The sequence below is a fragment of the Prunus persica genome, chromosome G6 (assembly GCF_000346465.2).
Source record: "Prunus persica cultivar Lovell chromosome G6, Prunus_persica_NCBIv2, whole genome shotgun sequence".
NCBI lineage: Eukaryota > Viridiplantae > Streptophyta > Magnoliopsida > Rosales > Rosaceae > Prunus > Prunus persica.
Window position 1 is genome coordinate 19,004,538 of NC_034014.1, and position 15,886 is coordinate 19,020,423.

At 36.9% G+C, this 15,886-nt stretch overlaps 3 protein-coding genes across 4 annotated transcripts; all 3 read right to left on the reverse strand.

The window, feature by feature from the left end:
* Positions 3,788-7,662, reverse strand: LOC18773194 (inactive TPR repeat-containing thioredoxin TTL3). Its single transcript, XM_007206252.2, has 6 exons — positions 6,937-7,662; positions 5,651-6,755; positions 5,364-5,559; positions 4,924-5,096; positions 4,418-4,751; positions 3,788-4,291 (listed from the first exon to the last, which is right to left on the reverse strand). Exons 2-6 carry the CDS (start codon positions 6,667-6,669, stop codon positions 4,175-4,177), a joined length of 1,839 nt encoding a protein of 612 aa, XP_007206314.2. The 5' UTR covers positions 6,670-6,755; positions 6,937-7,662; the 3' UTR covers positions 3,788-4,174.
* Positions 8,399-12,251, reverse strand: LOC18773230 (protein SCO1 homolog 2, mitochondrial). 2 transcript variants are annotated; one of them, XM_007205642.2, is made up of 7 exons: positions 11,907-12,231; positions 10,995-11,130; positions 10,756-10,834; positions 9,349-9,549; positions 9,171-9,260; positions 8,921-9,053; positions 8,399-8,836 (listed from the first exon to the last, which is right to left on the reverse strand). In XM_007205642.2, the coding sequence occupies exons 1-7, from the start codon at positions 11,975-11,977 to the stop codon at positions 8,719-8,721; spliced, it is 828 nt and encodes a 275-aa protein (XP_007205704.1). In that variant the 5' UTR covers positions 11,978-12,231; the 3' UTR covers positions 8,399-8,718. The 2 variants fall into 2 exon arrangements, with proteins under 2 accessions (XP_007205704.1, XP_020420637.1); XM_020565048.1 differs by lacking the exon at positions 10,995-11,130 and having other exon boundaries at positions 11,907-12,251.
* On the reverse strand, positions 13,295-15,337 carry LOC18772657 (succinate dehydrogenase [ubiquinone] iron-sulfur subunit 3, mitochondrial). Its single transcript, XM_020565811.1, has 4 exons — positions 15,068-15,337; positions 14,367-14,605; positions 13,795-14,004; positions 13,295-13,523 (listed from the first exon to the last, which is right to left on the reverse strand). The coding sequence occupies exons 1-4, from the start codon at positions 15,335-15,337 to the stop codon at positions 13,295-13,297; spliced, it is 948 nt and encodes a 315-aa protein (XP_020421400.1).

Consider the following 15,886-nt stretch of genomic DNA (forward strand, 5'->3'; position numbering starts at 1 on the left):
TTCATGGAGAATGTCTTTTCAGTGAGAAGTCTGCGAGTGTATGGTTAACAAATTCCTCTCCATTATCTGAATGAACAACTTTAATCAAACAAGAATGTTGAGTTTGAATCATTTGGTAAATTTTTTTGAATAAAGAACCAACTTCACTTGTATGCTTCATAACATAAAGGCAAGTTAACCGAGTACAATCATCAATGAAGATCACAAACTACCGAATACCAAGAAGAGTAGTAATCGAAGATGGACCCCAAACATCTGAATGGATTAAACCAAAAGGACGTGTTTTTATTCAAACTAGGTGGATAAAAAGTCTAGTGACTTTTTGCAAGAATACAAGTCTCACACTGAAAATCAGAAATTTTTACTCCACTAAACAGAGATGGAATCAAATATTGCAAATAGCCAAAGGAAACATGACCCAACCGCTGATGCCATTACCAAACCTTCTTATGCTTCTCCCTGACAAAGCCCCAAACCTGATGAACACGACCCAGTGCAATGTCATCCATATAGTAAAGCCCTTTTTTTTTAGTACCACGCCCAACAATCCCCCTGGCTGAACATCTTGAAGCAAACAAAAAGAAAAGAACATGAGCATGCAACAATCTAATTGCTCGGTAACTTGCCCAATAGATAATAAATTATGGGACAAAGCAGGAACAAGCAAAATTTTATGTAAATAGAGGGTAGGAGTAAGAGTGATGGAACCAACCCCATTTACTAAGTTAGATTCTCCATTGGCAGTAACCACACTTGTTTTGGTAGGAGCAGTCATATAATGAAAAAAGGACTTGTCATAGGTCATATGATTCGTAGCACCCGAATCTATAATCTAACATGTATCTCGTTGGTCGAAAAGCAATAAAGCTTTTCCCTAGTTACCTTAGCAGTCAACAGGCTCTGGAATGGATAACTGAGAAGAACAGTAAGAGAATCATCAATTGAAGAAGTTGTCGTAGGCAAGGTTGAAACACCCGGGGTAGCTCTAGCGACCAGGCAGACGAAAGACTGGCCGACGACGACGACAATAGCTACACCACTCCCACCATTCTTTTTCTTCTCATGTGCTGCCTAGCATTGCTTCTGGCGTTCAAGGAACCACTCCGAAAACCCATTCTTGTTAAAACACCTGGCCTTTGTTTGACAATTCTCATTACAGTAAGTGCAATGCATGTTTTTTTCTTCCTTAGGGGTTGGACGGGGAAAAGAAAAACTAGCAGTAGGGGCTTTGGAAACCATTTTAGCAGAGGATTCAGTCTTTCCATCCTTCTTGAGCATCGTTTCTCGGTATTGGACCACTTTTCGAACCAAAGCAAACAACTCCTCCAATATTGGCAGTGGTCTCAACCTCAACAAATCTCCTCTAATTTTATCAAAGTAAATTTAGGTTTTAGCAACAAAAAAAACTTTCACTTTTGAAAAAAGCCAAAAAAATTTCAAAAAAAGACAGAAAAACCTCTCAACTTTCAAACAAAAGACATGCAAATGTAAAGGATTCCTTAGGAAATACAAAAATAAATAAGGGCAATTTTGTTCATTTTGGCTTCTTTTAAAAAATTTCTCTCTCCTTTGGTCTTTTCCAAAGTCTTCCTTTTATCAAACTCATCATCTAGACCTGCAAGAAAACTATAAATACGGTATTTATGTATCTCAACCTGTCGAATCTCATATCATCAGGGCACTTGGTGTTGTTTGGACGACGTCGGTCTAGTTCCAACCAAACGGTCTTGAGCTCAACAAAGTAGGATGTAATATCGCGACTTCATAAATCTACGATCATCAGACGTGTCATAATACATCTAGGCTGCACTTTCCCAAACATCTTTAGCTGTTGGTATATCTAAGAACAATTCTAACAAATCAGGTTCCATGGTTTTTATCAACCATCCTTTAACAATGGAGTCCTCAATACACCACAAATCAAATCTTAGAGCGTCTTCCTCTACCTGAGCCATATTCCCTATCAAATAACCTATTTTTCCTTGGCCTAACACATGAAGCAACATCATCTTCGACTAAGTGCTATAATTATGTCCATTCAACCGTATGGTGAATGGGGCAGCTGAAGTATCATTGCAAACTGTAACAATTGGTTGTGCCATGTGAAGAGTTTTGCGGGTTTCTGAAGCACTGGATTTTGAGGCGATGGTGGGGGTGTCAAGGGTATCTTCGAAAACCATGGAGAGAGAACAAGTTTGGAGGGTAGGTTGCACCGGCTAGGATCGGCGAGTTTGTGTTTTTAGGGTCTTTTGTTGCACTTGGTTTGTGACGACAAGGATGTTATCGTTGTTTTGCGGATGTGTTTTTATTATTTATTTTTGTGTGTTTGGTTGTTGTCGGTGGTAGAGGGTGCCAATGGCTAGGGTTTTTGTATTTTTGTTTGAGAGATCGGAGTTAGCCAGCTTTGATACCAACTAAACACAGAAGGATTGAATAATTGTGAATGATTCATGACACCAATTTTTGGCTTTCCACCTCGAGCTCCACAGTCCTATCAATCATGTTCTGTAGTTTCTGAAACAGTTGTCTTTGTGCAAGACAAAAAAAAATTTATAGGCCGGGCTTGGGGTTTGTGAGAGACAAAAAAAAAAATTATAGGCCAGGCTTGGGGTTTGTGCAAGACAAAAAAAAATCATAAGTAGTGTAGGTAATATTTTTTTAACAACAAGAGAGAGAAGGAAAAAGAATTTTTTTTTAAAAAAAAAAAGAGAAAGAGGAAAGAAGATAGAAGAAAAAGAACGGTAAAAAAAAAAAAGAAAAAAAAAAGAAGAGATGAGAGAAGGAAAAGGAAAAAAAAGAAAAAAAAAAAGGGAGAGAAGAGAGAAGGAAAAGAATGAAAAAAAAAAAAAAGAGAGAGGAGAGAAGAAAAAGAAAGAAAGAAATGTTATAGAACTAGAATAATCTGAGTATGAGAAGTACCACTATAATATTGGGAGTGGAATTATATTTCTCTTTGTGGTGTTTACACTGACATAATTTCTCCTCAGATAGACTTCACTCTTTCTCTTCTCTCTGACTCTCACTCTATTCTCTTCTTTGATTCGTGTGTGTTTACAAGCAAATATAATACCTATTTATAGTTAAAGCAAATGGCTTTTAAGGGAGACATAATGATTTCTCTCCAACATCATAATTCCATCTTTTGACTAATACCCTCTAGCTTTATCTATGTGGGCTTCACTTCTTTATAACAAGAAAATGTTTAATTTAAGTGGGCTGGACATATGTAGTGTAGGTAATATTTTTTAGCAAAAATTTGGGCCGGCCATGAGCCCAGCCTGCCATAGGCTAGAAACGCTCCTGCTGCACGGCAGAGTGATCATGAACAAAAGTTTTATTTTCTCTTTTTCTGTGTCTATTCTTGAGAGTGTGAGCTTCAGTGTCAGTGTATTTGGTGTTTTGAAATTTTGAGTGATTAACCATACTTAGTCATTTCTAAGTTGGATGTAAAGCCGAACAAGTATAAATCTATGTATTCTTGTTGGTCTTACTTGTCTTTCTTTGTTTCCATTCACGCTTGCACATTTGGTTGAGCTTTAGCACAAGAAACAAGAACGAAAAGTGTTGACATTGGACCCCATAAGCATAAAGCTTTCCGTTCTTCCCAAGCCCTCATAATCATCAATTAATTGGGTTTCAAAGGTTACATCGCAGGTGATGTGTACATGTCTGCCACCAGATGTGGCATTTGAAATTGCCCAAAGTTCATTCAGACTCAACGTTTCGGAGATGGAAAATTATAGGATTTATAGCTCCGATGAACAACCATTGCATGACAGTGAAGCACTTAAATCTCTAAATCTAGCACACGGTCGAACAACATTACGGCTTGCAGAAACAAAGAATTCAATATTTGTTCCAAATATATTTTCACATTTTTTTATAAGCAGTATCAAATACATTTCCCAGAAAGAATTGCACAAATACAACTACACATAAAAAGAAAAATTGGGTCATGTATTTGTGTTACGTTATATCAGTTGCCACCTTCAATCTCCTCTTTGAAAATTCATCTACTTTTGCCTCTCCAACTTGAACTTTTGTGTTTCTGCTCTGGAGCTCCAAGAGCCATACAACTGCGGAAGGGCAGCTTCTTTCCTAACAGCCTCCTAATTATACTGCATTGGCTTGTTTCCATTCTCCATCTCTAAGGTCTCTCTGGCTATGCCTCACCTCACAATTTCTTGAGCTGTTGCCGGGCCTCAGACAAAGCGCGGCTTACCTCCTCGTCCTCGGGTGTTTCCTTAAGCAAAATCTCGTAGTCTTGTATTGAAGCTTCCCATTTTTCCAACTGCATGATACATCATCATTGAAACATACCAATTATCACAAATAACATAATCAAAGAGAAACCAAAAGCAACTTGAATTTTTCTTTTTTTGTTGTTTGAAAGATGTGTATTAGCACATATGGTCACCTTGGCATTGCAATCTGCTCTTCTTAATCTAGCCTTGCTGTAAGATGGGCGCACATTAAGGGCGGCTGTACAGTCCTCAATTGCTTTATCTAATTGACCAAGTTTTGACCAACAAGCACCACGGTTGCATAACAACACCGAATTGTAAGGGTCGTGCTCAAGTCCCTCCCCATAGGCAACGCATGCCTCTGAGAATCTTGCTGTCTTGAAAAGCTCATTGCCTTTTGATCGAGATACCGTAACAGCTCGAGCCTTCCTCGCCACCATGTTTGCTTCCCTGTTGTTTGAGTCAAGACGGGATGCTCGTTGAGCTGCCTCCAATGCATCATCCAATCTGTCAAGCCATTGGAAACCAATTAACCAACTATGTGAACAATATTCTTCCTTTTGAGTAGTGCATAAGCATTTGCATAATTCTGCTCGTGCTTTCTGAATCACATAACTTTATTGTGTGACACTATGCACAATGATAAATATAGGTACTTTTAGAGTATAAAACACAGTACCTGCCAGCAACCATATCCACCTGAGCCCGTGTTGCTAACAAGTTCGCATTACCAATAGGACCGAAAAATTTAGAGCAGGCATCTACTTCAAAATTTGGACCCCTGGATAGTGCTTCATCTGCTTCTTGGTGCCTATTGAGCTTCAGTAAGGCCTCAGCTTGCAAAGCATATATCTTTGTAGAGTAACAAACAACATATGGACTCATATTAGTATACATAAGTGAGCTTATCTACATATATTTATGTAAATATATATATACTTTTATTGTCAAATACAGAAATGCTTCTCAACTGTTAAATTCGATATGGACTCTTGAGGTGCATCTCATCTCCTCATAACGTTGAGAAAAAAATTCGTATCCAGAGGATGTTTAATGGAGAATAAGAGAAAGGGAAATCTAATAAAGATGGGATTGGAATTTGACAATTCTATGGCTAACCTGTGGTGCTGAATCTGCACCAGCTAATATAACGCTTTCAGATGCCTTTATGAGGGTGTTCCAATCTCTTAACCTACGAGCCTCGGTGCACTTGTTCAGAAGGGCCTGAAGAGATTTTACTTTAGCAAGGTCCTCTTGATCAGCCTCTGGCCCAGAATGTTTGTAGTGATACAAAGCTTTATCTGCTTCCCCTAACCTACAAGCACACAACAAATTAACTTTAACAAAAAAGATTGCAACTCCCAAATAACATTAACATGTGGAACTTTATGCAGTTTAAGTTGTACCTAAAATATAATGTTGCCAGACGATGATGAGCCCTGTGATACTGGGGCTCAATCCGAATGGCTTCCCTGCACTCGAAAACTGCCTCGAGAAGTTGACCTAGAGCGGTTAATGCAGCACTCTTGTTGCTCCTATAAGAAGCCTTATTGGGGTCAATAGAAATTGCAGCATCATATAAAGCCAAAGCCTCTGCAAACCTCCCATTTTTGTAATCTTCATTGCCCATGATCTTCAAAGTTTCGGGGTCCATTCTAGTCGACAATGCCCGGCATAAGGAAGCAGGCGGTTCTGTGATACTCTGTCTCTTCTCTTCTTTAGCAGCACTCATCTTTCCCACATTTACATTATTCGTCATTGGGATTTCTTCTCTTGCTGTCTTTGGAAGATAATCAAGAACATTATTTGAGTTTGCATTTCCACCACCTCCACCTCCACCTCCACCAGGTTGTCTCAAATTACCCAAATTGCCAAAAAGCATGACGTTGCTGGAGGAAGCCCTTACAAGTGTATTGCTCCCTTTTGATTTTTGATGATCAGCAATCATGCTATCAAGCTCACCAGATATACCAACTGCCTCCTTTGGCACCCTTTTGCCTTGGTTCACATAACCTTGGCTTGGGGCCATTTTGCTTGGGGCTGATGAGGAAACCATTGGACCTGCTTGTGCTGCAGCTTCTTGAGGTGGCCTACCATTTCTACCATGAATATTTTGCTGCAGCTGTTGCTGTTGCTGTTGTTGTATAGGAGGTGCCCTGTTACTATATTGGGAAGACTTTGTGATAGGTTTTGATGGCGGAGCATCTGATGGATTGGTTGATGAATCAAGGAAGGAAGCCTCATCAGAGCCACCACGCCGCCGTTTCGAATTTGGAGTGCTCGGTGTTTTGACAAATGTGGCATTGTTATTATTGGCCACAGGAAGAGAACCTGTAGAAGTTGTTCTTCTTGGCCAAAAACTATTTCTCCCAAAAACAGCACTCAATATGCCACAGCCTGATTTCTTCTCCGGCGACTCTCCCATTTTTTTTCTTTTATTGTTTATGTCCCTTTCAAGTCCCTGATCAAATTCTGTGCATGGTGTGATGATGTTACAGCAATTGGGATTTTCTGTGTACCATTAAGAAAACCAAGGGAAGAGCATGAGGTGCATGAAATGAAAAAGATGTATGAGAATTGTTAGAGTTCAAGAGAGAAAACCAAGTTGAACCCAAGATCACATTTTGGAGAAGAATTTAAAAAAAAAACACATGAAAAGAAATCAAGAATTAATGAAAAAATGAGAGAGGACCCAGGAGATTATTTGCATGGCCTCCTCCTCCTGGAGCTTGAGTGGCTCTGATTATTATTAATAATTAGAGACAATGCCTCCTGGATTTCTCTCTGCTCTGTGCAAGAGAGATGAAATTGGATTGCATGATTAAAACCAGGGGCAGGGAAAGAAATGGGAATAAATGGCAGGAAAAGAAAATAATAGATTACGGGTTTATTGTTTTATAAAAAACTGTAATAGCTGGTGCTGAATCTTTTTCTCAATTTTCGTATCTGGTTTCTGTTTCTGGTTCTGTTTTTCTTTTTTCTTTTTCTTTTTTTTTCTTTTTTTTTTTTTTTTTTTCTCTCATTGTATTTGCTTTGGGTTTCTTGTGTGGAAGCAGAAGACCCGGTCTTGCGATAAATGATGATCTCTAGAATTTTAGACTCTTACCCCAGCCTTGTCAATCTGTCATGGCCCTTGTTTTCTTTGAGGAGGGCACGTCTTTGTTGGTTTTCAACATCCCACGTATGAAGCCAGTTGTGTTTAATAACAGTCATATATAAATACATTTTTATTTAAAATACCAAAAAAAAAAAAAAAAAACAAGAAATGGAAATTGCAGAACATCTCATATTTGAACTGGGAATATACCATATTTATAAATAAAAAAAACTGAGACCTAATTGAGTTATTGACCCAATCACCAACTGCTTCTTGAATTGATTAAGAAGTGGTTGAGTTTTGGTAGAATGTTTGTGGCTTTTCTATGTTAAATCTGCAAATTTAAAAGAAGCCGGGTCAAAACAAGGTGTTGAAAAAAAAGGGAAATTCCAGGGTAGGTACTTTTGATGGTGTTCTATAATCATAAATAAGAATATTAATGATGGAGGTTTGTAACTCAAGTCGTTAAAAGTATTTTTCTGAATCCTTTTAATTGACAGTATGAGAATGCATAAAGGGCTAAGATTGCCGCTATTAAGAAGATGAAGATAAGGATTCAGGAAGAAAATGCTGCTCAATTTTGCGTTGAAATAGGAGAATGCTGTCTTGTGATTGAAGAATTATTCATCAAGTATGAAGCCTTTTGAAGCCTTTTGGTGTTCTTGGCTCTGAGACCATCAACATTTAGAGCATGCATTGTATAGCAGAAATGAAAGAACGAGCTAAAAATTTCTTTTGCAGCAATATACATGTTCTTTCGTAAAATCTTTATTTATATATAAAGAGACTGTATAGTTAGAGGAGGATAAGAGTAATATTTAGTTAAGATAGTTTGAGTAGAGCTGGAAAACGTTGACCACAAAAATAACAATTTTAAAAATAAAAAAAATAAAAAAACTGGGGAACCAATTTCTTGAAGCCTCTGCTGCTCATCCTGCAATGAACCGTAGATGCATAGCACATTGCTGCAATGACTTAGGTCTAGGACTGATTTCATTTTTTTCAGGAAAAAAAAAAAAGTCGCTATCCAGTTGTAACCCATTGCTTCTCATTGCAATGGATTCACAAATTCGGTCTTGATATCCTAACAATTTGAAAAGTAATACATGTTCTTGTCTATAACCAATGAAGTTAAGCTGAATTGAATTTGGGGTAGCCTTTAAAACAAATATGACATTGCTACTCAACTTTTCTATATTCTTGTCTGATGACTATTCCGAATCAAGAAACTTAACACATTCTACAAAAGTTCTAAACTACTGCTTAATCAAGAGCGACATTTGAATTCTGTCGTATGTATGCCTGAGAGAGAGAGAGAGAGAGAGATGGGGGGAAGTGGAATGGAAAAATCTCCATAACGACGCTTCACAAAACTTTCTAGCTCTTGTCAGTTGAGGTTCTTTTCACTTCCTTTACGATTGCTTCTGACAGTTCATCTGTATTGTACTCTACACCAATGCATCTCACAACTTCCATGTTTGGGTTCATCAAATACCTGGTTGTTTCAATGCACATTAAAGCCACTTTGAGCTCATATACCAGAAAACTGAAAAGGGAAAGATTTTAGCTAGTGGCTCACATGTTATGGGAACAGTCAACAAGATAGTCATCGCCCTCTTCTTCAACCTTCTTAAAATAAGCACGGTATTCCTGAGCCATCTGCCTTATAGCTGATACAGGTCCTGTTAACCCTACAATCCTTGATTCAAACTCTGTCCACGAAAATGTTGGGTGAGGTGATAGGGGAAGCCAAAACGAGATATTAGCAAAACCATATTTAAATAATTAGAATAAAAAGTACAAACATTCCACTGTAGAAGAATTCGGACCTTTAAGGTAGGCACGGAGATGAGAAGGGGTATCACGTTGTGGATCAAGTGTAACAAATACTGGTAGAATCTTAAAGTTATGTCTCGATTCTTGTACCGGAGAAAAAAAAAATGGTGGCACGTCAGTGGTCCAACAACAAAATAGTATTCAAATATAAAATGTTAATAAAGTACCAACCTAATATGTTTATGGCCTTGGCCATCAACTGGAGTTGTTCCGGTCCAACATCAGGAGAAGAAGTATATCCAAAATAGAGAAGAACCCAGTTTCCTAAAAGATTTCGTTCAGTGACAGTGTGGTTCTCCATGTCCACTAAAGTGAAGGGACCACCGATTATAGGGCCCCTGAGATTGTTTACGCATGGGCAGTTACCCTGACCTGCTAAGATGGAGAAAAAGTAAGAGAAGGATGTTGCTTGGTCTTAGAAAACAAAGTCATTTCTCCATCATTCAATCAGGAACCGTACTTGCAGATTCATAGTACATTCTAAATAGCTAAGTTAGTAGTTCAATTAATATGGGAGAACAGAGTTTCGATGGAAAACTAAGCTCGTTATGAATTTCCCTGCAGATTTTAGACAAAAATTGAAGTTTAAACCAATGGGTATATATTGAACAGCTAGCACGCACATTGTCCTACGATGAAAAGATATTATAATTGTCTCCATTCCAACTGACTATAGCCCAAGCACAACAATAAGTTCATCATTCTAATTGATTATGCTGCTCAATTCATCATACAAAAGCTAGAAAAAGGAACAAAAGATGCAGCCCTGCATTAAGAACAATTTGACTCCACAAAGTAAATCCAAATTGAGGTGAACATAGCATTTCTGCCAGCAATATTTTTTTTACATTATAAAGCTAAAAATCATATTAAACATTTTCACTATTCTACAAGCTAACATTAATGAAGTACCTCAATAAGAAAATGGAATGAAGACTAACCCAGTAACACTTCGCATAAATAGTCCGATTGCATCCTTTTAAACAAATAATTGGACAGCCAATAACCTAGAGGTTTCAGACTGGAGCCACTAAACTCATCATAAGACCTCTTGTCTCGCACGTAAGGCCAACATCAAATGAATCTCTTAACAATTCTAATGTTTTTTACAGTCAGAAGCAAAGATTCTTAAATCACTAAAATGCACTATCTTTGATAGCTAAAATTAGCTATTTAGTTTGAATGTTGTGTTATCCAAACATAAAAAAATGAAATCCAGTGAATACAAAAAAAATATGAAGGAAGAACAAGAGGTTTCAGACTCGAGCCACTTAATTCATCATTAGACCTCTTGCCTTTCACACATCAAGCCTAACATCAAATGAATTTATTAACAACTCTAAATGTTTCTTTACAGTCAGAAGTAAATATTCTAAAGTCGCTGAAGTGAGCTATCTTTTTTATATTAAATTAGCAATTTAGTTTGAATGCTAACAAAATACAGAGGAAGAACAAGAAGACCAAACTAATATGAGAAAGGCCACATAAATGGGTCAAAGTATCCACAAGCATCATTTTCCAGATACCAACTTCAAATCAAAACCAGTTCCCTAGCAGTACTAAAGGTTGAAATAGTACCTTTTAAAGTTACTCTCCTCTCATCATTATAATGAATGAAAGTTGCCAACCCAGCAAAGAATAGTACACCAGCAGCCGGCTGCAGAAAAAAGTATTTGATTAACAAATGAAGGGACCTCAATCCAGGAAAGCATGAAACAAATGCTTATTGTTTATTATATCCATAAATGTGCACCTTGAAAGCAAGAAGATGTAGATAATATAACTGATAAGAGAACAAAAGGGGGAAGGCTGCATACAATAACATAGGAAGCCCTAGTGCGAGAAGCCGGTGGTGTTTCTACAGTCATCGGGGGTCTAATATCTGTCTTCCCATTAGCACTTTTCGATGAATTTGCATAACTACGAGAATGAATTCTCTTAGGGAGGCCAGACCTATATCAGGCACAAATGATTCAGTAGAAACTCAGATGCTAAAGGAAACATGAAACAGAACTTTGAGCAGTATCCCCCAATTGGGCTAAGAATGTCTTATGCTTGCCAAAAGGGTGAATGAACATTTAACACCGTTTCACATATAAGCGAGAAAACCACCATTTAGGATTTTCTTAATCCCTTAAATTCAAACCCCCAAATAAACTTCGAACGAAACAACCCAAAGCAGCCACTTCAAATTAATGTTCAGAAATCCTATGCAAACTCCTGCTGCTAAAAATCCTGAGTACCAAAACATAGCCAAATGTCACATAGTTGACATTACCATCTACTACCACAAGATATTTCATTTTTTTTCTTTTCAAAATGAGAAATTTGGATTGTGGTAATCCATCACATTTCCATTGGACACTAACTCAGTGAAAACTGCTCCACCACCAAATATAGAATTTGCCCTTGCAGAATCAACTTGCAAGAAAACGGTGCTAAGAGCACATAAACTATTTCAAAAGATACTTTATCTTTCAAACAAGATACATTTGGGGAATAATAAAGACATTTAACAAATATACAAATATGTATAAAGTATGCACAGAAACATCAATATGAACTCAAAGAACATGTAATATAATCTGCATAGCATAAACCCAAAACGTTGAAACGAGTATTTCCAAAATAAAGATTGAATTTCAGCGATCCAGAAGAATTGCACGTCCCCTGAGTTAAAACACTAGAAAAGAAACCAAAATTCTCAAAAAGGGCTTCAGAGTGTGTACCTCCGAAGTAGATTGAAAGCCTCTATTGAGCGTTGTTTGGCCGAAAAGAAAAGAAAACGAGAAAAGAGCATGGTTTCTAGGAAAATTTCTTGGGCGAGTTTTCTGTGAATAGCTGTTTTGAGCAAAACCCATTTGGGTTTTGTATGACTAGCTCAAGCTAGCAATGCACGCGCTCGTTTTCCCTCCGTATTCTGTAAATTGCCTTCTATGGAAATATTATTTTTTTTCTTTTTTTTCTTTTTCTTTTTGGGTTAGCAAAAGCTAGGAAAGCCCATAAGCCCATTCCGAAGCGATCCATCCTCAAATTTTGTCTGCTCCGTTGAATCGGTATGTCTTGCAGTGCACTCCAAGATCGATGACCAACACCACGTTTCTCTCTCAATTCTCAATTGTGGGTGCATTTCAAACTTGTACTCGATTTTATGGGGCCTTACAGACCCATACTAAAACTCACGAAAAATCCCATCCGTTACGTAAAGTTTGTTAAAATGCTAACATAGAAGAATATGAGTCACATTTATTCTCTTATACACGCAAGGGATTAATAGCATTTATCCACACACACAAGGTCTTAAATTCAATTTCTTCTTTTATCAATATCGCTTGTATGAAAAAATAAAATGCAAACTAAACAATACCAAAAAAATTTGAAATCTTTTAAAATAGTTTTATAAAAGGCTTGTAGCTCAATTAGTTATCTCTTGTATTAAAAAGACAAGATTAAGATGTTGACTAGTTGAAAAATCTGTCCACTGTATTGCACATATGTAGTATTCTTGATTCCTAAATATTCATATTAAAAATTTTCCAGTACCTTTTTTCAAATTAATACTTGTGTGAAGCATTTCCATTTTTTTTTTATATGGTTCTTTCTTGGAAACAAACTACATGGTCCTTTCAGTTATAGAGTTATACATTTATTGGAGGGATTTTGTATAAATATCACCTGAACTTATACATCAGTTTTAATTTGTCACCTTAAAGAAAAATTTAAGCAAAATACCACCTTAAGTTTTCAAAATCCATGATTTGTCACCTGACTTTAACATCATCCAATTTTTCATCCATTTTGGAAGGTATTTTAGTCTTTCCAATGTCTCAAGTAGTGCTGCAACCTTCCTAAATTTGGAGTTTGGGGATGTTGAAACAGTATGAAAATCCCCTTCAAAATGAAAAGACTAAAATACCCTTCAAAATGGATGGAAAATTAGATGATGTTAAAGTCAGGTGACAAATTGTGAATTTTGAAAACTTAAGGTGACATTTTTCTTAAATTTTTCTTTAATGTGAAAAATTGAAACTAATGTATAAATTTAGGTGACATTTCTTTATTGGACTTACTTGCATCTCCATATTCTCCAATGTCTATAAGCCCAGGATACACAAGTTTAAAAGCTCTCAACCAATTGGTTTGCCTGACACAACATATATCCTTGGTCCTCAACCCTTTCCATTGGTTGAGACAAGAGGTGCCTGGTCTTCATTTTGTTAATGGCATCCGCAGGATTGAGGCTTTTGGGGCAAGTGGCTGTGCAATTCTTTATAGTCCTGCATCTATATAACCTCGTGTGGTCATCTGTCAATGCCTGCAATCGTGGCTCTGTGAACTCATCCCGACTGCCAAAGCACAACCCAATTGATCACAACACATACATAATCTACGACAATAATACTCGAGCACCAAAATTTCATTCCCAGTTTTTTACATGTTCAAAATAAATTAGATTTATAGTGGGAGTTAGGAATATACAAGTAAAATATTTCCGGCCTTGTTAGGATTCAAAATTTGAAATTGTTTTGGTGTCTCTAGTATTACTCAAATTTTTGATTGAATCACTCAAAACAAATAACAAAACAAAGTAATTTGATAACTTATTGGTAAGGTTACCTATCCGCAATCCATCGATAGGCATGGAGCAAAGCCGCTGGTCCAAGGAACTCCTCTGGATTCCACCAGTAGGAAGGGCATGAGGTAGTACAACAAGCACAAAGTATACACTCATAAAGCCCATCAAGCTTTTTCCTGTCTGAGGGTGATTGCCTGTACTCTCGGCCATCCTTTGGTGGCTTCGTCGTCTTCAGCCATGGCTCAATCAACCTAGCCAAGGTAAATCAAGAAATTAAACTCTCATGAAGATGCGTTGTTTAATAAAAAGTGATAAGTTTAACTCTCATTAACTAAATTCTAAAGAAGTAACATTTAATATTTAAGAATCATAAAGCTTATCTTGCGCATTTAAATGGAAGCATAACTTGCCCTAAAACAAATGAAAGCATTTTTTTGTGAATTCAAACTTGAGATTATTCCTAATATTAAAAAAAGAAATACCACTAGACCGACCAAAAAGAGCTAAAAAGATGAAAACAAAATATTTTAGAAAAATATACTGCAAAACATTGGGCTGGAAACTTTAATAATTAGGTCTGAACCCTAAATAGAATTAGAAATGCTCATCTTACTTGTACTGCTGGTAGAAATTGGTGAGGTCAACAACCAGATCTTTGATCACAAACATGTGAGGCAGAGGAGTTATAGTAGTGGGTTTGGAAGTGTCTGCATCTATGGGCCTGAGGCAGGCCACAGTATTTGTCCCATCAATGTTCATGGAGCATGACCCACATATCCCTTCCCTGCACGACCTCCAATAACTCAGGCTTGAATCATCCTCTGCTTTTATCTTCTGCAATGCATCCAAAACCTAAAATTGCTAGAGTTTAGAGTTAGATATTATATGGTTGGTTTGGTTCAACGAAAATTGGCCTAATTGGAAGTTGGACCAGCCTAAATGACCAAATTTTATCAAAAGATTCAACCTAAAATTGAAAATTCAACTCAAGTACTTACAAATGGCTCATCTGACATTTTCTTTGTACAAACAATTTTCCTTTATATAAGCGATATTGAAGAAGGGGGAATCAAATTTAGGACCTCAGACGCATAAGTAAATGCTTTTGAGCTACAAGCCCTTTACTACCACTTTCTAAGTTTATGAAACCATTTACGTGGACCAAAAAAGTGAATATAAAAAGACATATCAAACTAAAAATTCTAAGTTCATAGAAGCATGTCCAAGTTGAAGCCCAAAATGTCCCTTAAACATTCTACCAAGGAAAAATCAATAGAAAAATAATAATAATAAAAGTAGAGAAGATAAATTTACCATAGGACCGCAGTTGGAGAGGTCCACAAAGTAAGAGTGAAGGTAGGGCTTGTTGTTGGGATGGTCAGGGCTCCATCTATAGATCTTGAACTCCTTCAGCAATTGTTCTTTCTTTTTTACTGTGTCATGGGTTTCAAGAGCTACTTCTGCATGCTGCTGGGCAACAGGGTGACCTTCTAACACAGGAAAGTTTTCCTTCTTTGGGTCAGCAGCTCTGCCTACAATTCGAGCTACCCTGTTGAAGCCATGGCGGATCCAGCTCTTTGACATCTTTATCTATTTCTCATATGAAATTGCTGCAGATTTTGCTTGCACATTTGAGGCCTTTGCATATATCACAGGTGTCTGAACATACAATTATCTGTAGCCATGCAAGCGGAACACATGTCCATAAATAAACTTGTCACAAGTTTCAATTGGGCTTGGACTTGGGCTTGAATTGGTCTTGTGCTTAAAGTTTGGACTAAATTATAAAAGTCCATAAACTGAACAAGTGATTTCCCAAGTGCTCTCTAATTTTTGTAGAAAAATTCTATAGGTTATTTAGGGCCTGTTTGGTAACGTTTTAAAGGGTTGTTTTCATTTTCAGATAACAAAAATGAGACAAAAACACATGCGGTGGCCCAAAAACAAAAAACACTGAGAATGTTTTCATAAAATGAAAACAAGTTCATATGTACTTGTAGAAAATAGAAAAAAGTTGTTTTCATTCTCATGAGAAACGTTTTCATAAAAATAACTCACATATTATTATTTCAAATGATAGTATCAGACACGTTTTCATTGTTTTTGTTTTCTAAAGATGTTTTCTAATTAATC